Genomic DNA, 21,855 nt, shown 5'->3' on the forward strand with positions numbered 1-21,855 from the left:
TAATGCTCTATTTGATGCTTGATTTGGTGCTCTATTTGATGCTCGATTTGGTGCTCTATTTGGTGCTCGATTTAGTGCTAGGTTCGGTGCTTGGTTCGGTGCTGCTGCTGCTGCTAGATTCGCTGATTAGCCTATGTTTTTGATGATTAGGAGATTGGGGGGGGGGGGGGAGTGTGGTGCTAGGAGAGTAGAGGGGACGGAGGTGATAGAGGGGACGGAGGTGATAGAGGGGACGGAGGTGATAGAGGGGACGGAGGTGATAGAGAGGTAGAGGGGCCGAGGGTACGTATTAAAGAACAGATGGAAGAACACGGTTTAATATTTGCTAAGTGCCCAACCCTAACCCAGCTAAACCTGACGAATTTCCATAATGCTTATTTATTTGGTAATCCTAATACTAGTAAAGGTCTTAAAAGAGCCTTATTTGGTGGTAATATTAAGCAAATATCATGCTTTTGCCCAAAACACGCTTATTTCTTGCTTTTTTGAGATATATGGCTTATTTAAGGCTTTTCTACGTCTTAGAGCTCGAAATAAGGCTTATAATTTATAGGGTAAAGGCGCTAATGTAACTACTTGTATACTAACCACTGATATGAGGCCAATATCCGTCCCATACAGGTGTTTGATAAAACATCGCAGAAAGCTGACGCAAGTGTAAAAAACTCTCCACAGTTATGAAAATACTCAACAGAACATAAAGAAAAACCAAAAACCATGATATATAAATATTCATCCACTTCCATAAAGACGTATTTACCCTACTCTCTTTAATGAGTCTAGCCCACATATGGCCCAAAAGATCATGATCATAGAAGCGGGTTTCCCACAGAGCACGCAGATACTGTTTTTCCCAGTCCGTCAAAAGAAAAATAGCAGTAAGAAACAGAGATCCGAGACAGATACCCATGCAGGATATAATCCAAAGTAGCCATTCCAGATTGGTAGGGAATGAGACATTCCATGCAGCGAGATGAAAGCCTCCACCAGAAATGAGGAATATTCCCACGACAAGCTTGTCCAAAATATTCCTAGGTATGGATGTATCAGGATTGTTCGAAGAGGTGCTGATCCGCGAAGTGGTATTGGTACTCATTGAGCGAGTTAAGGTGTCTTTGCAATTGAGGAAGGTATATGTCGGATCACGGGTAGGTGGGGTTGCACGATAAATATCGATGCATGCGGACTCGTTCGAATGACTTGCGACGTCGCCCATCCTTATTTCGTTCTCCGCTACTGTCTCAGGTGTAAGGCTCTTCTTAGTCAAGCGCCCGACCGTCCAACCCTGGTGACAGTTCTTCAAAATGGTACTCGAAATTGCCAACTTTGCTTGAGTGTCATTTCCAAAGAGAAATTCCGATATATCGTAGATGACCCTTAACATCAAAACCAGCAGGTCTGACCGTGACTTTTCGGTAATTTCGTATCCACTCTGAGAGTAGTACACATTTTCCCTTCTTACAAGCTCAGGTTGTTTAAGCTGCTGTCGTTGTTCGGCTGACAAGGGTCTAGGAACCATTCCGGTCTTCAAACCAATCTCCATGGGCTCGTTGACATCCAAAGGTTTATGCCACCAGAAGAAATATGAAACAGCCGCGCAGAGAACTTGGTTGGTGACATGAATCTCCAGCAGGGTGATTGGCAACCCAGCAACGACACGTGTGGTGCACTGAAATATCAACCAACCCGCCTGGACCAGCGTAATAAGCTTTGCAACGCTACTGGCCTTGCCTTTATCGTTGATGAATCTTCTGTCAAAGGAAGACTGGTCGATCATGCCGGCCTGCACGTAAGTGACAAAGCCATATGGCGTCAGTACCGGTATGTATCCGTCTTCCTCTCCCTCTTCCTTTGGCAATGTAAATCCACCCATCAGGAGGAAGAATCCGCCCTCAATACCCATGTGGTCATATTGATTTTTAACATTAATTTCGAACCTCTCAAGCCAGAATTTGTGAAGCCTCTTTGCTTCACGCCATTGACCAAATGCACAGAGCATTATTCCATGCGGGAATAGCATTGCAAATGACATCCACAGAAGCTTATATTTGAGGCGACCAATGGAGGTGGAACCGGGAGGAAGGATATTCGGGTGAACTGAAGTCCAGGTACAGAGAGCAAAAGTGAAGACGCAGCTCCAGAGAATGGTGATTGTACCCCGACCTGGTGGGTCCTTCTCATAACTGATATCGAAGCCGATATCTTGCAATGGTGCGGCAAAACATAGGGCGAAAAGGATCGATGAGATGACGGCGAGAGAAAGATCAACTGAGATCATTATTGCGGTACTTTGGTCCCTAGAAACATAATAGGTTAGTTTTCAGGTCGCTGAAATTATGAAAAAATGAAAACTCACGTATATCAAAAGCTAGTAATCTTAAGATTATATTTCCGCTGGGGGTAGATGTACCACGCTGTACAGGGTATATGGGTTAGTGAAAATTATATATAGGTCATAAAAAGTCTCAAAGATAAGATAGTAAGTCCGGTCTTTGCGATATGGGAGTCCTGTATTGACTTACCTATGAAACAGGTCAAATACGAGATGTCTTGTACGATCCAAAGTCTAGAATCTATCGATCTCGCGGTGTGCAAGATCGAGTAAAAGTAATAGCAAGCTGCATTAATATACTAGAAGCAGTGATGGTGCCACCCCTCCCCACTCGCCTGCTTGGTTATACCCTACTTTATGCGGAAATCTCAGCGATAACTGACTTTGAGAAGATGAGTCCTAAATCCTGACAAAACTAAGGGATTCGAACTTAATTTCGCCGCACGAAGACTAGATTTATTGACTCGTGACATGAAAAGCATCTGTTTTTTTCTATTTCTCAAAAACTTGACTCCACTGTAATAAAAGTTTGTTCGAAAAAATAGGATCCTAGTAACTCTAATAATTTAGAGACAGGACAACCATTATGTATATGATGTTCCCAGGCGATTGATGGGCTAGGCATGGTGATCGGCGCCCGGTGGAGCCATCAGCCGGTAATAATATTCAATCGATCTCCTAATGAGAGGAGAAATCCGCTTGAATGTTCCCAGACTTTTAAAACACTATATTCACTTTGCCTATATATTCTCTGGGTATAGAAATAATTGAGAATTTGGGGCTATAGTGGCTTTGGCAAATAAGGCTACCGTTTTGGAGGCACAAAGAAAGGTGTTAGTGATAGCCCTCTTACTGATATCAGAGGGACACATAACCTGTCGTTAGACAACAGGATTAGAATTAAACCACGCCCTCAGTTCCAAAATCACAAAATTATGATACTCTGTTTGTCAACGCCTATATCATAGATTTGTCAATTAGGAAACAGATTTTTTCCGGAAAGGAGCAGAGCAAAGTCTAGGGGCAATCCTTAGGGATCTAATCGAAACCTTTAGACTTTGAGGTATTCAACATAAATCAGATCAACTCTACCCAAATTCAATACCACTTTATGAAGGAACGAAACGGACGTTAGAGCTATATGTACCCAGGGTGTCGGAAAATGATGCATATTTGGTGGTATCTCAACCATGAGAGAATTAATCTTCACACAAGTCTATCTTGAGGTGAATTTAGATATTCATAGTTTCATTGGGCTGACTGTGTGCAGCCGAAAACACAGAAGATCTTCAACGGGCCGATCCGTGCGAGGCACCAAGAAAGCTTCTCCACAGAGCGTGCACTACATCGCACGTGGCGGGCGCCCCACTTCTAGATCTTGCATGCACGAAAATGCATGTTACCGAAGTACCTCCAACGCGGTGTATATTAAAAACCTGGTCTAATTTATATGCTCGCCACCGCACGCTGGAATACAAAGCTGTTAACAATCACCTGACGATCCTAATCCTTTTCTCTTTGGAGGACGGCCGAGAACCCGCAAAGTTTGATTACGACCCTGTGCACCGCTTGTGCAACCTTTGGTCATGTCATCGGACGAAAGTTAGAATTGTTGTGCGACCCCCGCTTGCGCTCTATCGCTCATACAGCTGATCTAAGGGTAATGTGTACTTAGATATCCACGAGTCTGACTGATTATGGTCCCAAAGGCTATCCATCGATTTATTGTTCGTTACATACACACGCCTCTTAATTCGGGCAAAGAGGTTTCCTTGCGGTAAGAGATCAACAAAGGGTGATCGGCCCGGAACTATGTAATAATCGAGGTTTAAATACTGGCTGGGCGGGAGACTCCTAGCCTGTGGCGTTCATGGAAAGCGACTAACAGATAAAACTTATTGCTATATGGGTCTATCACCAAACAGGATCACGATATAAAGATGTTAAAATCACGAACTCTTTGCTGAAACAATGTTCTCTGGAGGAAAGCAAATCCTTGCGCCCAAGCAGGCGGGACCTATCACACGCGCTGGATTTAAGACATCAGGTATGTAGTAACCTTTAGTTTATGGCAGACCAGAACAGTTACTAACAGAAAGTCTTGGTGTGTGCGTGTCTAGGACTGAGTTTTGTTCAACTGACTTGAGATCAGGCCATTTTATTCTTTATCTATTTTTATTTATTTTTATTTTATTTTTATTTTATTTTTCCCTGCGCTAAATTCTCAACTTGTTATTCGCATATCCCGACAACTGGTTTAACCATCGAGTCGAGCGCACTTTCAATCCATAAGGACATGAGAGAAAGAGAAAGGTAAAGCATAGCTACCACAAGACGAATCATGCCACTGACTCATACCCCAGCTTTATTACAACCACGCGTCTTGCACCCACGAGGACAGGGGTGACTCTTTACAAGTTAATCATCGTGGTTCTGCGAAATAAACTTTTGAAACAAACACACATCACCGTCTGCCGTTGAAATCTACACTTCCGATCGCCCATGGAGCCGGGAGGTGCAATCGATCTCATGCGACGCAGGCATATGATATAAAGTGGATGCCGATCAGTGTGTGTGCGTGGGTCATGTGGCGTCACTCGGGATCTGGTTCATGACTTATCACTCGGTATCCTGGTTGATCTGTGCTGGGGTTGGAGGCTCTGTGGTCGTAGATAGGACACCGCCGATACGTTGCAACTAAAGCAGCAAGGTCAGAAATACAAACAATGTACGTACACACAGACAAACCGCCGCCGCTCGGCAAAGCTTGAGCATGCTAAAACACCTCAGCTACCAGCAACACTCTCCCGCAGAAGAAAACCGCCAGGAGCAACAGTCCCGAACCCCGCACCCCACCCCGCAGGCAAATGCGACGCTGCTTAACCTTCGCACAACTGTCCACATGACTAGGGCAGCAGACCAGCTTACGACAGCTCCCTCCACAAATACTTACTCACCGGCTAGGAGCTACGGCAGACGAATAGAGACAGTTGCACAACCGTGCTCTTCGCTCCCCCCGGCGCCCGGTCTATGCTGAGCCCATGCGTGCAGGTCAACCGCCCGACATACCACCGGACCGGAGGTAGCAGTTTGTGAGATCCGGTTATCTTCACGCTTCAATCAAGCCCCGAAAGTTCTTGGCAGCACCGGCCGCTGCCTCACAAAATCCCTCAACGCGCGGTAACTCACCTAGACCCCGGAGTACCGAGTCGACTATGTATCCCGAAGTATGGAAACTCTCTTCTATTTGCCTCCCTACCGGTCTAGCTGGACATATGCTGGACGCCCACCCCCGGGGAAACATGGCGTTCGTTCTGCGCCGACAGACAGAAGATAGTAGCTATAAAGGCATGTTTATTAGGTGCTCCGGGGGGGTGGAGACCTATGGAGCTGTACCTACATAAAACACGGCCGACCGACCACCGCAAGATGCGACAGCAAGGGAGAATCTAAGAACCTAAACCGGCGCAGGTGCGTGTCTATCAGGGTAGCTACACTATGGATACATACACCCGCCGATCAGGGGCTGATAAATCCCGCAATCACGTATCCGCAGTTGACCATCTACGATTTCACCGCGCACCAGCCCGCAAGCGCACATCTACCCCCACCCTGGAATGTGGATCACACAGCATCACTCGGTCTTGGCAATGTCTCTCCGATCATTGACACTGCCGGGATCATCGGCCTGCGTGATACTAGCAACAATAACCCGATTTTCCTACCTGTACATGCTCAATGTGGACCACAGTTTTGTGTTTTGTGGTTGGGATCGATTCTAGCTGGAGGATATTATCCGTGGGCTCTAGTTACGGTGGCATCTTTGCCCGGCGGTCGGAGTGGGGCAGGTTGTTGTCGATTAAGAGGTCCTCGGAAAATATCAAGGCGAGGCTTTGAAAAGGAGGGAGTGCGTCACTATGTCTACTGTCTTCTCCGGTCTGTGGGGAGGGATACATGTGAATATATTGGAGAATGAGCGGCCTTAACCAAAGTGAGAAAAACGAATAGAACAGCAACAAAGGACAAAGAACAAAGCGTGAGAAATATAAAGAAAGAAAACCCCAACACGAGCTGCAAAGCTGCGTCTGTTTTGCAAAACCGAATAACAAAAATGAAATGATAATGAAGATGAAGGAAAGAAAGAGAGAGAAAGGGAACAAAAAGAGAAAGGAAGTGAAGAGAGAGAGTAAAAGAAACCCACACGCATACCCGCTGACTATACTGAGATTCTGTATATATCCAAAGATACTAGATATATATCTCCAACAATTACCAGCGAAAACAGTTGCAAAAAGAAAAAAAAGACAACACGGAATAAATGAAAGATTCGCGGAGAGCTGAAACGAGTGACACAAAGAACACCGGAAACGTCGTATCTTAGGGAGGGAAAATATCTCCTCGGCAATCTGTTCGGGGGAGCATCGAGGCTATCGGCCGTCATTACTGGGATCAGCGCTATTTTCGACGGGTGTTGCATTCCGGGATGTGGTCGGCTCAACCACATTGTCGAGAGTCCTCGGGAATCTCAGTAATCTGGCTATGGAGTTTTGCTCCGTTGGTGAGTAGGAATTTCTCAACCGACTGCTTGTGATTCGCGATTGAGGCTTGTAACGCACTGCCATACTTGCCGCCTTGGGCATTGACATCGGCCCCGTTCTCGACCAGGAACCTCACAATCTCCAGTTTAACATTAGATGCCGAGCATGCACTTTGTAAGGCATTACCTAGGCTCGTCCCCAACCCCTCTACTTCCATGCTTCCAGAGGACAGGCTGGTGCTATATCTCCCCGACTTGGGTGAGTTCTTTTTGTATGGAGTGTCGGCTGTCGGGGTGGCTGTCGAGGTGGCTGTCGGGCTCATTTACATACAAAAAATAAACTCTTTTTAGCTTCCGACATCAAAATTAAGGTTTATTCTGACCCCGATATCACATTTCGGGCTTTTATATCACAAGTCGGCCTTCCATGTCATATTGTCGGCTCTCATATCACATTGTCGGCCTTTATATCACAAATCGGGCGCCTACATCACAATTCAGAGCCCGATATCACATTTCAGAGGCCGACAAGAGTGTAGGCCGACATTTGTCGGGAAGATATAGCACCAGACTGTACTGTGGCAGCTTGCTGCAAGTAACGGGCTGGGTACGAGACTAGGCATTACCATACATGCCACCCTGGGCGTTGACATCGGCTCCATTTTCGATCAGAAACTTCATATGTTTCAGTTGACTGTGGTTCGCTGCGGCTTGTAATGCGTTTCCATACTTGCCACCCTGGGCATTGACATCGGCCCCGTTCTCGACCAGAAGCTTCACACTCTCCAGGAAAACGTTGCACGCTGCGGCTTGTAAGGCACTCCCATACCCACCACCCTGGGCATTGACATCGGCTCCATTCTCGATCAGGAACCTCACAACCCCCGGTTTAACAAAGAATGCCGAGCATGCGGCTTGTAAGGCACTTCCATACTTGCCACCCTGGGCATTGACATCGGCTCCATTCTCGACCAGGAACCTCACAACCTCCGGTTTATCATCGAATGCCGAGCATGCAGCTTGTAAGGCATTACCATACTTGCCACCCTGGGCATTGATATCGGCTCCATTCTCGACTAGAAACTTCACCACCTCCGGTAGAGCATAACGTACCGAGCATGCAGCTTGTAAGGCATTACTATACTTGCCACTCTGGGCATTGACATCTGTGCCATTCTCGATCAGAACCTTCATTATCTCCAGTTGGTCGTGGTGCACTACGGCTTGAATGTTAATATCATACTCGGTCAGAGCCTCCGGTTGGCCGAAGCCCGGTGCGTCTTGTACGGCATTACCATACTCGAGAATCTGGGCATCGATATCTACTGCCTTCTTGTCCAGAAGCCTCTTTATCTCTAGTTGGCCGTGGTGCACTGCGGCTTGTAAGGCATTGCCATACGTGCCATTATCTAGTTGAGTATTGACATCGGCTCCGCTTTTGATACAAAATTTGACCTCATCCCCGTACCCGTAAATTATTGCAGCGAAGAGAAAATTGTTGCGAACGTTTTGGGGATCTTTGAAAAGATCACCTGAAAGGATTTCTCTAGAAAGCTGAAAATATTTCCGGTCGTAGAGCATGCGAAATGGAAACTCTACAATTTCCGTACTCTGCCGCAAGAACCGAGACATATAAATCGAAATTGCCTCCAATTTTAACTTAGAACCCCAGAGAAGATTTCGTACAGCTTTGACGAGGCCGCTATCCCGTTCGTTACCAGCTTTTAAGTGGAATTCCCAACACTCGAATGAGTAGACTAATAGAGGCGTGTTGCGTGTTGACCGGGGTAGACTATAAGGCATGGATCTGCGGCAATCGTCTGTCTGATCCGGGGAATCCAGAATTCCGGGGAAGGATAGAAAGGATACGCAAGTTTCGGCCAAACGTGTATGACCGATGGATTTGTGGACACGGAACGGAGTATCTGTGCGCAGGAAAAATTCTTTGACTGACTGATGAATGACTTGAACAGTTCCTGAGCGTACTTCCAACAATCCTCCAGAATATCTCAGGATTCGGTCCCCTGTATCCGAAAGGCTTTGTATATCCTCAGAATTCTCGATATTTTCAATCGAAGAAGCCTTATGTATGCCGATTGCTAGTGTATATCGTAAATCCTTAACTGTCAACCGCCGTTTTGCCAGAATAACCCAACGAAACATCTCTGCTGCCTCCTCGCGTTGATTGTCCGATAGCCCCACACCTTTCAACTTCTGCGTATAGAGATCTGTGAGTTCCGTAAGCGAGGCTCCAAAGACCGTTTCATCCAACATATCAATCACCAGCTTAGGCCAGAGATAATTACCATCTGAACGATAGATAAGCTCGTCTTTCAAGTACTCATGGTGTGATGTCTTAAGAAGCCTAGCCCGACTATTGATATAGGATTCCACGTCTTCGTGATTGAGGTTTTGGAGGATTATATGCCGAATGTTCGACCCCTCCAGAGTTTCAATTATCTTCGTTAGCCAGAGTTCTGGACGGCTAGTAACAAACAGCTTCAACCTCCCATCTGCACAGGCCTTTGTAAGTTACATCAAATGCGTTTTTATGCTTTGTTTAGATCCTTTTTCACATTCGTCCATTGCATCAATAAACATGTAAATGGTCCTAGCGGAGGGATCGGCAAGCAAAGACCTTAAAATCTTGGACATTGAAGAGAGTGGCCATTCTATCTTCCCACCATCACTAAGTCTCTCCTTAAGCCTTCTGTACTCGGGAAGAATATGTTTGAAAAGTGGAGGGTTTTCAGAGAGTATTTGGTGGATAATTGTTTGAAGAAAGCCTCGTGAAGGCTTTTTCGAGAATTCCTCCTCGATTGTGGAAGAAGAAACTGGCGATCTTTGGATTGAGAGTGGATCTATTACTTTTGTACTGGATGAATCCATCGAGGATGTACTTCATGAAGGTCGATTTGCCACTTCCGGGTTTACCGATTACCCAGAATACCCCAGAGCTCGCTGCATCCCACTCGAGGAACTTTTTATCTTTCCAGATCCATTCAAAAGTGGGAGCCTCTGCCTCATCGACATCGTTTTGACGACTCCCCATCTCTGGAAAGCTTAAGGTCCGAAGGCATTCTGTTATGTATATTCGAGGTCTTGGTTAGAGATTTCTTGTGAGTGCCAAGCTTGTATCATTGGAACCTACCTCTCCTTTCACGGTCCAGTTCTTTAGATACTTTCTTTTCAGCCTCTGTTACTTCTACAGCCACGAGCCAGTTATTTTCAGGTCTCCAAATTATAAAACTCGGAGATTTTGAAGCTGGCACTGCGGAAAATGGTATATTTCGGATGAAGAACTAACCCAGGCTTTATCCAGGGTAATTCTTCAAGCGCAATTCAAATTTTCCTCATTAACAGCTTCTAAATATCCAGTTGACATTTTTGGACTTCACGGGATCATGCTAACAACCCTTTAAAACATCCCCAACCATTCTGTCGAGCTCCCCCTTCACCAATTTGTAATCGTTATCCTGCTCAGACCCAAACTTACTCATACCAAGATGATCGACGTCAAGACCAATTCCTGTTTCGCCCGGTATGGTAGCCGAATACTCGTCCACAGCCTTAAAGATAATAGGGTTAGATCTTGCAGCAGTTTTCTCCAAGGTTTGCGGCGATCTGCTCACCTGTAATAACGGTATGTTCCATTTTTCGTCATTTTCCTCTCCCAAAAGCTTACTATCTTGAAGCTGCCCCGGTAACCCATGAGAAAATTGTTATTAAGTTCCCTGAGCTCTCGTGCTCCAGGCTTAAGAGATTCGAGAATCTCTGTACTCGATCCAAGCCAATAAGTTCCATGAGAAGATTTTTCCAATGCCTGTTAGTCGCGACCCATCGTGGGGGACATCCAGGAATATAATGCCAGCGATAACATCTTCAAAACTTTTATATCTGCGATCGTTTATATACTTCCTGCCAGCAATGACTAACGCCTAAAACGGGTTAAAAAAAACCGCTTCACACAAGGACTATTGGGAGTGTGGGTGTACCATTTTAATGATTATCCCCCCAAAGCTATGCCTAATAAAGATTACTGGTCGATCTTCACACCCCTTAAACAGACTTTAGCAAGCACCCTCCATGAAAAATACAATGAATCGATGCAGGAAAGTGGTTTTGAACTCCGGAAATCCATCTTTTCTAGGTGGTGGTACAGGACTTTCAATTGGGCTCTGGATAATTCACAAAGTGCTTAAGGGTAGGGTGGTACTTATGTATATACAGTCAGATGGCTGTTTTAGTAGAAATGGACATACCTTACGCACAAGATTCAAATTGTCAAGAAGCTCCTTCCCACAATGTTCTACTGACTTGACTGATGAATCTCGATCCCATTTTGAGTCGTGATTAAACGCCACAATGCGGGCATTGGGAAAGCATTTGGGCAGCAGGTCTCTCAACAACATCACTCCAGATTCATGGGTCCAAGCCCATTCCGGATTCGATCCTAACCCATGAACAGCCACGATACTACCATTTGTCAGCACATGTGCTATAATTCGAGAGGCGGAGTAACTCACTCCACATGTATCCTTGGTGTGTTGTTTTCGGACACAGAATCCGGATAGAAAATAACAATACCAGCTTTGAGTTTAGGCCCGTCTTCCAGAAAAGGCAACAGCAGGAGCTGTGCTGGGGAAAGGGCAAGAGCAATCAAATTCAGTGTAATGTAAGTGATAAAGCCAGCGTTCCGTATTCCTAGAACAGCCCATACAGTATCGTGTTCGCGTAGACTAATCCCTAGGGTAGCTGCAAATACCAGCAAAATTGCAAGGAATCGAGGTTGTGGATCGCTTGCGAAGAGCAGCAGGCAACTGCCGGTGAGCAGAAGTATGTGGTCCCAATGGATCATTTGGAGAGCACAATCCGATTGAATGCTTGAACTAATTTCAACGTATTTGATTGGTGGGAACGATATATAGAGGAAATCTACCTAGAAGCTGAAAGGACCAGATATAAGAACCGGTTGTGCTACCGTTTATTCGATTCATACGGCGCTATTCCAGTCGATAGAGAGTTTGCAATGGAGACCTAAGTCGTTGTACCACTACACTTAATCCTGATCATGCCGAGAATATGTCTTCCTGAACGTGCATGCTCACCTGCAGCTGCTGGAGGTCTGAACTGTCGATTTGGAGGCTTGAAATCTCCACACATCAAGATAGAGTAAGGGTACGGAGAAGAAATATTGGAAACCTCAGATGGCCGTCAACAATTCGTCTCTTTGTAAGAGTATGAAGCAGGGGTGAGTATGAGGATGTCCAGCAGAGCACAGATTGGATCATTAGCGCGACACCCCATCTAGGTCTGTACCTCTTGGCGTCGACCTGGTCTAAATCGCAATGTGCGCATGTAGCAACTTGATATCTTATTCGCCAAATTCTGAACAGGGTTCAGATTGATCCAGCCTTGGCATCGTCGGAGAATCAACCCCGCGTGTCCAGATACCTACTACAGGTATCAGGTTGTCGATCATTGAGCTTCAGTATTGAGTGTCAAGGGCTGGATACGATTCCTATACCACAACTCCTTCACCACAGCAGCTTCACGCTGAAGATTTCAGAGTCCGCAAAACGACGAAGGCGAGACCACCTGGCGACATAAGCCACACACCATGATAGCTACAAGTGCCACAGCTGGCATGGAAGCATTCAATCATCGATCTCACTTTGCTGATAGACGTTGAGCTGTAAGTGTATTACGACTATACACAGCAGTACCTAGTTATATAGAGTGCTACCTTGACATCAGAATAGGAACGCGTCAACTAGGTATTGCGTCGAACGCAAATCAGCGCCGTGCTATTGGTCAAAGCTAGTGCCTAGTAATATCAGGTATAGGGTTCTTTGAGTATACATGTTTCACCATCCGTATACCACCATCCTGACTGGCTTCTCTAGCTACAGCCACTACACATATACTCTACTTCTCCAACCCCTTCAAAAACACAACAAACTCCACCAAATCCTCCGCCAACGCCTTCGGCTTCTCCATCGCCGCGAAATGCCCGCCCTAATCAAACGCCCCCCATTAGTTTCCTTCACCTCCGTATAATAGACGCGCCCACAACTCCATCGAAACAACTGGACAGAAAACAACATACCGTCTCGTGCTCCCTGAACCACACCATCTTCCCCTCCGTCTCAAACTCGGCCCAGATCTTCCCCGTGGGGACAATGTCTTCCGGGAACATCGAATAGCCCACCGGCTTCTTCCACGCCGTTTTTGCGGAGCCAGGTTTCTGGAAAATCTACCACACCCGCAATGTCAATATCGGACTACGAAACGCAACCCCAACAGGAGAAACTAGGGGGGAGGAAGGGGGAGGGAGGGGGAGGGAGGGAAGCTACCTGGCGGTAGGGGTAAATCGCCCTAGGCGCCGTCTTCGTAAACCACCATAACGTCACCAATCTCAGCACGGCTTCCGTGCTGGGGTCCTCATCGGTCCACTCCAGCAGTTTCTCGCCCACCCATGCAAGTAGTGCGAGCGGGCTACTAGAGAGGACGTGGCCAATTGTACTAGGACGTGTGGCGTGTGTAAGACCATATGCCCCGCCGGTTGTGCGGAAAGCTTTGGCACGCTCGAGGCCTCTGAGATCGCCGGGTGTGAGGTTGTCGGTGGGGTATGTGTCGGTGGGGAACAACGCATTGACTACATCCGTGAGCTACAGAACATACACACGGCAAGAGATGGGGAGTTACGATGAATTGCTAGAATCAAACACATTCTGTCAGCACTTGCCTTTCCATTTCTCTCACCCCAGCTACCCAGCATGAAGGAAAACAAACCTTTACAGTCCTCAAAATGGTCCTGCAGCAACCTCGACAGAAAGCTACCGATATCGCCCCCCTGCGCTATATACCCACCACTCTCCTTACCAAAGCCCAGCCCCACCATGAGCGAGTTCATCATCTCGCCCACCTCTATAAGGTCGAAATCCCTATCCAATGGCGGCCCCGACGAAAAGGCGTACCCGGGAAGGCTGGGCACAATGATGTTGAACGCCGGGGATGTAGACGCCGAGAGGATAGTAATGAGGTCGAGGAACTCGATGAAGGAGCCCGGCCATCCGTGCAGCAGTAGGAGAGGTACTGCGTCCGGATCGGAGGAGAGATGCGCTAGGAAGTGGATGTCGAGGGTGGCTCCTAGCGAAGAGGTGATGGGGACGGTGTACTGGGGGTGCTTGTTTATCTCGGCTTCGTGAGAACGCCTAGATGTAGAAGTTGTTAGATCATAAGATTCGGGGTTGGGCGGGGGGAGATGTCAGGGCATTTACCAATCAAACTTGGTCTCCCAGTACTCCTTCGTCTCGCTCATCCATTTGCCCTGCACGCCGAATTGCGGTTGGGTGCTCTCCCATGTTGGCGGCGGAAGCTGGCTCAATTGCAGGAGCGTCTTGAAGTCATCGATCTCCTTTTGGGGCACCTCGATCTTGAAGGGTACCGGAGAAAGCGTAGCGTTCTTTGGAAACGACATTGTTTGACAGTTATTCTCGTGGTGAATTGAGTGTTTCTAAGCCGTTGGATACGTCTGTAGTAGTATAGAGTGGGGATTGAACTGAGGGGTAAAACCGTAGCTTATCGAGCTCCCTTAAATAACAGCTCCCTGCACCCCTTCAGAGAGACAATTACATAAAACGCGTCCTTCCGCGGCCGAGTTTCGGCAAGCTGTTGACCCGTGCCATCCACCGCGCCTGCCACTCTGGGGAGGATCGGCGCCGAATTATAAATATAGCGCAGCGCACAGCAAACCGGATGGGCTACAGACAGACCTCTAGATGATTCCTGTTTTTCAATACCGTGATGATTCTACGCGTGCATGAATGCCATGCCAGACTGGTGACTCAAGACGAAATGATTACTTTGAGAAACAGCGTTTAAGCGAGGAGCCGGGGGAGAGGGAGTTACATGAATATATCGCCGAGTTTATTACCCCGCTTTTGTCACAGGCTTCAACAATGTCCATAATTATGAGCGTCGACACGTGCATCACAGCACGTTAACGCGATTGCCAGAGCTATCTGCGTCACCATTTATCACCCGTGTCATCATTGATCACTCGGCAACAAGCAAGGTCTTGGCGTGAGCCTCATGCTAACACGAGAGTCTTGGCGTGAGGCTACATGTAGCAAACGTCAGCCCTTTAATTCCTCGTCTCGTTATCGATTCCTGATAAGCACCCTTGCCACGCTTATGGATCCCTGCGCTTCAACTGCTGTCATATACCCCACTCATGAGTCGGCCATGTGCATCCAAGATCTGCTTCTGATACGCGTTTTAAATGACCATACCTGCGTGGCATTGCACCGCACCCCCCGGACAGCTCGTATTCCATTATTAAGCTGCGATCTAGGCAAACCGCCAGTCCACAAAGCAAGTTATTGGGCAGCTACTTCCGCTGCGGATGGCCCTCGGCGGACGTGACACCCGGTTACTACTACTTTCTTGGAACCGTGTATAACGAGACACCAAAGCCTGGGAAGTTGTCAACAGATCTCCCTGCGCACCCAAACATACTGCCGAGTGCTGATGTTGAGGCTGGGGAGAATAGTGGCCGACGCTATGCTTATGGTTGGGTTCGTGGACTGGTCCGTATCTCCTCCGACGGACAAACCCTGCGTGTTTGATGAATTGCTAACTGGTTGTGTAGATCTACATATACAGATGTGCTTTCTAGGACTTCCAAGAACGGTGCTTTTTATCGTCCAAGAGTTATAACGCTGGGCAAGGCCGCCCTCGCGGTTGACGGTTGACAGCTGGCGTATGGTCTAGATATGCCGAATGTAGAGGATTGGGGGTCAGTCTCTAGCTCCCGGGGCCGAGAGGCTGTTGGAGTGTAAACAGCATATAAGTTCGGAGAACTGTTACCACACCCTACGGTGTTGAAATCTTCTCGTGTATTCAGTCCTATATAGCGAAGAGAAAAGATCAGGCCTCCAGGTTCGGTATTGCGGGTTATGAGGAGGGCTACTACAGAGGAACTTTATATCAGTGTAAATATATAGTACTAGTGGTCTCTTGAAATTGGGAAAGAATATAGTACATAAGTCCGAACTGGTGGTTGGGTCTAGAAACCCGGGAGGATTCGACTGTGACGCTGTACTGCACAGCTATCTGCTACCTATGTATTAGGGTGAGGACTAGATCTTAGCTGTCAGCCTTTTGTAGCTCTGAATCGTGGTATCAAGAGGTCTTCCTTACCTCTCAATCTGTTCAAAACCAATCCCCCAACGATGATGCGAGCCCTCCTCTAACCTATCCGAACCCGGTACCCCTCAACCAACCCCACCAGCCCATGAGCCCAACCGTAACTCTCCGCCGAATTCGAACGCTGGGGCGCCGATCACGCATCGCCTGGTAATGATAACGATAGCGGCAAGCTATCGGTTTCGAGATCGACGCTGGGAACTAGCCCGCACTAACGCGAGACTAAGCTGACAGCGGGCTGGCAACCGCGGATGAGGCTCAATCCCATGTTTTGTGATGCGGCTGCGGTAATTAGCTCATGCACGTGACGAGGCTCAAGTTTCGCTGAGCTATCATCACAGTGTAGCAATCCACGCGCGTCAGATATTCGGATTCAACCCAACCCATCCTTCCCTCGCGAGTCAAAACCTGAGATGCTCACTTCACGCGACGACAGCCCACCGATCCCATATCGGAGCAAACACCAACTTAACTGGCAGCTTACAGCCCGGCCAATCCCACTAACTATTTACATACAACTCCTCGGCCTAGGTACTCATGCCGAAAGACTAACGCTACTCAGCACCTACCTACACCGATGAAACCTCCACGTCGGCGACTCTTCCGATATCGGACCGAGCTCCATGCCCCCGGGGTAGTACCGAACACTCACACAGCACGCCGAGTGGGGAGCCGCGTCGAGACGCGACAGCGGAGGCAGTAGGATGCCGGAGGGAGGGGCTAATATCTACACAGAAACAAGAATCCCCGCTTGACAAGCTCACGGACAAAATCCGGTGCAGGCGACGACACAACCGCATTCGCGGTATCTACTACAAGAGAACGGGCAACGGTCAAGCGATGGTAGAAGTTGGTTGGCACTAGCGCATGCGCGTGGGCCCGCACTTACACTGCAGATGATAAGCATGCGGTGTGGGTGTGCTATGTGCGGTGGACGATTTGTGTTGTGCATGTCGAATCATAGACTGGTATCCTGTCAAACAGACCTTTTCATCCATGACTTTGCGGGGTCTTACTACATGTAGTGAGCTCCGTGGCGATGAAGGAAGCAAGGAAGCTCCCCCAAGGAAAAAGAGCATCGACGCTCTATAAGTGGAAGTGGGGGGGGGGGGGGGGGGGGGTGGTCGGTGTTTAGCAAAGACCGAAAATATATGTGATCTGTATAGAGCACCTCGCCCAATATAGTTGTCACGCAATAACACCGGTAAATCCTTGGTACTACATTGACAGATAGATATATTTCCAACTACCTGAAGTTACAAACCCCATATCAATGCCCAAGAAACAGTTCCGAAAGTAGCTAGATCCAGATGTCAGGATGGGTGTGATTTGAGATTTGCCCACGAAAATTCTTCACGGCTATACAAAAACTGATATTTTGTGTAGTCTGAACTTCTAGAATAGTTTTTTCTATATTCCCAACATACACTATGCGAGGTTTCATAGCACGTTCAAAAGTGCGGTGGGTAAGAAGAGGTGGAAAAGAGCGGTTTTCATTGTCGTACAATGACTTGTGAACCTGGAGGTATACATATGTGCATGTACGTACTCAAAGACATCCTACGGAAGAGATACATGTATGTCGCCAGAAGATCCATGTATCCACCACCCTCGTGCTTTTCTCACCATAATCATATTCACAACTCATCACTCGCACCCCGCCAACACTGCTTAGTCAGAGTATAACACTAGCCAGCAGCACGGGTTCCGGCGCTGCCATATTACTGTCCTACAGAATCTAGGGACCCGCGGCCGCCTCTCCTTCACCGGTGCGAACAAAGGGGAAGGTGCAAAGTGGGTTTGAAATAATCGACGCTTAGCTATGGACCATCGATTTGCCATTTTTCGGTCCGGCGTAGATCATCGCTGCTTATACATAGCCAATACAAGACACAAAACGACTCGACTCTCAACTCTATAGCTAAGCAGACGAGGACCGTCTCCCAAGAAACACCATAAACAAAAGTCGGAGCCACAAAACGCCCCCGCTTATATATTCATTTCAAGGACATAATCAAGAACACAACTCGCCGACAAAATTTAAACCAGATGAACACCCACACGCACCGCTTTTCCCCACAATCTGTACAACCCGTTAGCTATATAGTTCGATCCTCCCCCGCTTAAGTCGCCGTCCAGCTGCACCTAGCAGAAATGAAGAGGGAAAAAATGTCATCATTAATATATTCCTGCTTCCACAGCCTTCCAAAGAGCCTATATAGTGCACCGCGTCACCCCAACCTTACATGTGAATGGAAACACGAAAGTACTGCATTGAGCGAACGTGCATGCATACATGTAATTGCATATTGTGTCTTTGAGGATGAAGATATAGATCTAGGATGTGTGCCCCGGGGTTCCCGGGAGAGTAGTTGGTTGGTGACACGCAGACCTGGGCCTGTTACTTCAGCCTACCAGGGGAGCTATTGGTTCCAGTCAATGACACGAAGATGACCATTCATATTAGGCTGGGTTGCGATATAAAAACAGCTATAATAGAATCAGTAAGCAGGTTGTTACTTTTTATCCCACTCTAAATTTCGTTATGCCAATGATTAGATGCAAAGAAGTGCAGCAAGGTTCATCTCTAAGGCAATGTACTCTGCAGATATCACTTACTTGCAGATAGTCATTTGGAAAAAAAATAAACCAGCGAAAACCATTAACGTCGCAAAACCCTAACCCTCATATCAATCTCTCGGCTTGCATTGCAAATTCTGTCAGTCTCCTGGGCCAAGAAACGGAAGGCCGACCTTTGCAGGCGCCACACATCTAGCTAAGAGATCCATAGCCGGGCTAAGAGATCAAGGAGTGCTTGAGCGGGGTTGGCCGTGGGGTAAAAAAGCGTTGTTGAGGCGGATATATAGCACTGTCTTGTGATAATATTGACCCGGCTTCCATGCGGAGCCACACGCCTATTATGAGTGTGGTTGTCTGGCTCTCAAAAGGCTGCGGTTGAAATAGATTTTCCATTGCTCTATAACTGCTTCTGTATGCTCGGTATCTTCTGACTCCGATGTCGAGGACCGAAATAGTAAACCACACGTAGCAGATACCCTCCATAATAGTAGCCGGCCATAGTTACCCTAATAGTCTGATCATGTCGTTGAAGAAATAAGGTGATAATCATCGACTGTTTAGAACCCCTTTTCACAGTAAAGCACAGACCCTCAACTTTACTTCCAACCTCCACTGTCTAGGACCGGGCTTTGCGGGGGTCCCCTCTCCGCGAGCGTCTATTTCATCAACTCGAGATCAGCATCCTTGGCTGTTGTTTCCTATATACAGATTAGATATCCATGGCGCCGGTACGGTAACCAAGGGCCGTCGGATAAAACATACCCCTGTCACTTATCAATTCCCGACACCTTGTTCCTGCAGATGGAACTCAAGTCGGGACGAGAAACCGACGGTTGCTGCTACCGAAACGGCATTCGAGCCCCACACAACAAGCTTTAAGGTACTGTCATCAGCCAAGCGGGCCAAGGAGAAACTGAAACGGCGTCTGTATGGATGGCATCTTCTGCCGACACCTCCGTTCTCTGTGGGGAAAATAGAGAAACCTTGAAAATTCTTTTGATCCTTCGGTAATAATATAGAAATGAGCGACGGCGTACCATGTGCGCTCTACGCGCGACGAGAATCTGAGCGCCTACGTTAAAGAAGTAAGTTAATATATATATGATTCTTGCAGGGGAGGAGGACAACACTGACAGTTTACCAGGGTATATTATATAGGGAGAAAAAACAATATAAAGAGAGCGAAAGAAACGCATTATTGGACCTCATCCCATTCTTCAACCATTTCTCTCATTCATTTCAACCTGTAGGAGGCCGGGCCATTTTTACAACCATGAAGACTTCAATTGCACTTTTGGCAGCTGCTCTTGCCAGCACTGCTTCCGCCCATACCATCTTCCAGGAGCTATATGTCAATGGCGTTTCAGCTGGCCACACCACCGGCATCCGTGTCCCTACCTACGACGGGGTATGTTAACGTCTCTATCCTATCTTCGTTCTTTGCTGTGTACTAACTTACCTCCAAGCCAATCAGTGATGTTACCTCCAACGACATCATCTGCAACGGTGGAATCAACCCTTACCGTACCCCCCTCCCCACCGATATCATCAACGTCCCTGCCGGTGGAAAGGTAACCACTGAATGGCACCACACCCTCGCCGGTGCCGACGCCACTGACTCAGACGACCCGATCTCGGCTGGTCATCTCGGGCCCGTCATGGTCTACCTTGCAAAGGTAGACTCTGCGCTCACTACCACCGTTACAGGCCTCAAATGTAACCTTCATCCTTCACCCTCAGCGCAAATAAAAGCATGCTAATTTCTTTCTCGTAGGGTTCAAAATCTACGAGGACGGCCTCGACTCCTCTGGTGTCTGGGCGGTGACCCGTCTTGTCAACAACAAGGGAAAGGTCGATATCACGATCCCGTCGTGCATCCCATCCGGAAACTACCTTCTCCGTGCGGAGCTTATCGCCCTCCATGGCGCTAGCTCGTACCCCGGTGCGCAGTTCTACATGGAGTGTGCGCAGATCAATGTTACTGGTGGCGGCTCTGCTAGCCCGGCCACTGTGTCGTTCCCCGGAGCCTATGCTGGTAGCGACCCGGGAATCACAATCAACGTGAGTAGATCTATCTCCTCTTGAGTGTCAGTCAGCCAGAACGGCGCTAATGAGTGTGGTGCTTTAGATCTACTGGCCAGTTGTTACTAGCTACACCATTCCTGGTCCTCGTCCTTTCACTTGTTAAAGCAAGAGGTCAGGCAACAGGTAAATGAGTAGATCGGGCCAGAGTTTTGGAGGAATAAAATTGTATATAATGTCTATAGGCTGGTTCTGTTAGTTAAAATGAAGACAATCACTATTTGATAAGACCATGAATGTTATTGTGGGGCTCATACATATGATGGACAACGACAACGTCGAGGGAACCAAAGTCATAGGTTGTTAAATAGCTTCCGGAAGGCTATTGTCACCCGTGGTTCTTGCGGTTGCAACCCGAGCCATGATACAAGGCAGACGCGTGTAGCTATAGGGTAGGACGTAGTCTCGCCCCTAGACTGTTTTGTTGTCGCACCTCGTTGTGTAGAAAGGTTCAACAGAACATCTGGGCACGTTATCCAAGCCGTCTTACCATTCGTGTACCGTGTTTCCTCACAACATCTCCAGAAAGTACCTGTAGAACCACGGTACCACAAAGGCAGGCTTATGCCCGCCCATCCTCCCTGCATGTAGCTGAACCTATAATTGAACCGCAACCCCGGGCACGATTATGTACATAATCTCTCCCATGAACCAGCGCCCAAGCCGACAACAATGAGCGAGTGATACTCCATGAATTCAACCTCACCACGTGCATCAGGAGAAGACCGTAGCGTCAAACGAGACAATTATTCAACTCCATATATGTGTAAGGGCCTGTACCTCAGTACTCTTTGAGTATAGCAGTTGTAATGCGGCCCACACGCGAAGAGGGTGGTGTGTGTATCTCTCGGCTGCGTCATGTTGCCTCGGGTAACTTGGATGGTTGTATCTGCCTCGGGATCAAGAAAGTAAAAGCCTGACCTGACATCCCCACCAAAAGGAGTGGTTCATGGGTGTAAAAGTGGTGTTGAAAAAAAGGTAGTAAGAGAAGACCAGTAGCTACGTAGTTAAGCGGCTTAACCTTTTAATCAACAATCACAAAGAGTCTAACTAGCTGCATGCATACATGTAGTCATGGATTGGATAAGTGTCGACATGGCAATGACAGGTG

The 21,855-nt window shown here is 47.6% G+C and overlaps 5 protein-coding genes across 5 annotated transcripts; 1 reads left to right on the forward strand and 4 right to left on the reverse strand.

Moving 5' to 3' along the window:
* Window positions 1-583: 583 nt before the first annotated feature.
* On the reverse strand, window positions 584-2,278 carry H6S33_010910 (uncharacterized protein; the record flags this gene model as incomplete). Its single annotated transcript, XM_044842281.1, has 2 exons — window positions 584-646; window positions 761-2,278. The coding sequence occupies 2 exons, from the start codon at window positions 2,276-2,278 to the stop codon at window positions 584-586; spliced, it is 1,581 nt and encodes a 526-aa protein (XP_044696840.1).
* A 4,548-nt stretch (window positions 2,279-6,826) lies between these two features.
* Window positions 6,827-7,192, reverse strand: H6S33_010911 (uncharacterized protein; the record flags this gene model as incomplete). Its single annotated transcript, XM_044842282.1, has 1 exon — window positions 6,827-7,192. The coding sequence occupies one exon, from the start codon at window positions 7,190-7,192 to the stop codon at window positions 6,827-6,829; it is 366 nt and encodes a 121-aa protein (XP_044696841.1).
* Window positions 7,193-7,484: 292 nt separating this feature from the next.
* On the reverse strand, window positions 7,485-9,921 carry H6S33_010912 (uncharacterized protein; the record flags this gene model as incomplete). Its single annotated transcript, XM_044842283.1, has 3 exons — window positions 7,485-9,382; window positions 9,446-9,711; window positions 9,770-9,921. The coding sequence occupies 3 exons, from the start codon at window positions 9,919-9,921 to the stop codon at window positions 7,485-7,487; spliced, it is 2,316 nt and encodes a 771-aa protein (XP_044696842.1).
* Window positions 9,922-12,797: 2,876 nt separating this feature from the next.
* H6S33_010913 (uncharacterized protein) lies at window positions 12,798-14,352 on the reverse strand (the record flags this gene model as incomplete). The annotated part of the gene is made up of 6 exons (XM_044842284.1): window positions 12,798-12,887; window positions 12,979-13,125; window positions 13,226-13,527; window positions 13,578-13,586; window positions 13,665-14,086; window positions 14,153-14,352. 6 exons carry the CDS (start codon window positions 14,350-14,352, stop codon window positions 12,798-12,800), a joined length of 1,170 nt encoding a protein of 389 aa, XP_044696843.1.
* A 5,583-nt stretch (window positions 14,353-19,935) lies between these two features.
* Window positions 19,936-20,850, forward strand: H6S33_010914 (uncharacterized protein; the record flags this gene model as incomplete). The annotated part of the gene is made up of 4 exons (XM_044842285.1): window positions 19,936-20,070; window positions 20,129-20,378; window positions 20,437-20,723; window positions 20,791-20,850. The coding sequence occupies 4 exons, from the start codon at window positions 19,936-19,938 to the stop codon at window positions 20,848-20,850; spliced, it is 732 nt and encodes a 243-aa protein (XP_044696844.1).
* Between the last annotated feature and the right edge of the window lie 1,005 nt (window positions 20,851-21,855).

Source organism: Morchella sextelata (assembly GCF_020137385.1).
Source record: "Morchella sextelata strain SCLS chromosome Unknown scls_5, whole genome shotgun sequence".
In the NCBI taxonomy this organism is placed as follows: Eukaryota; Fungi; Ascomycota; class Pezizomycetes; order Pezizales; family Morchellaceae; genus Morchella; species Morchella sextelata.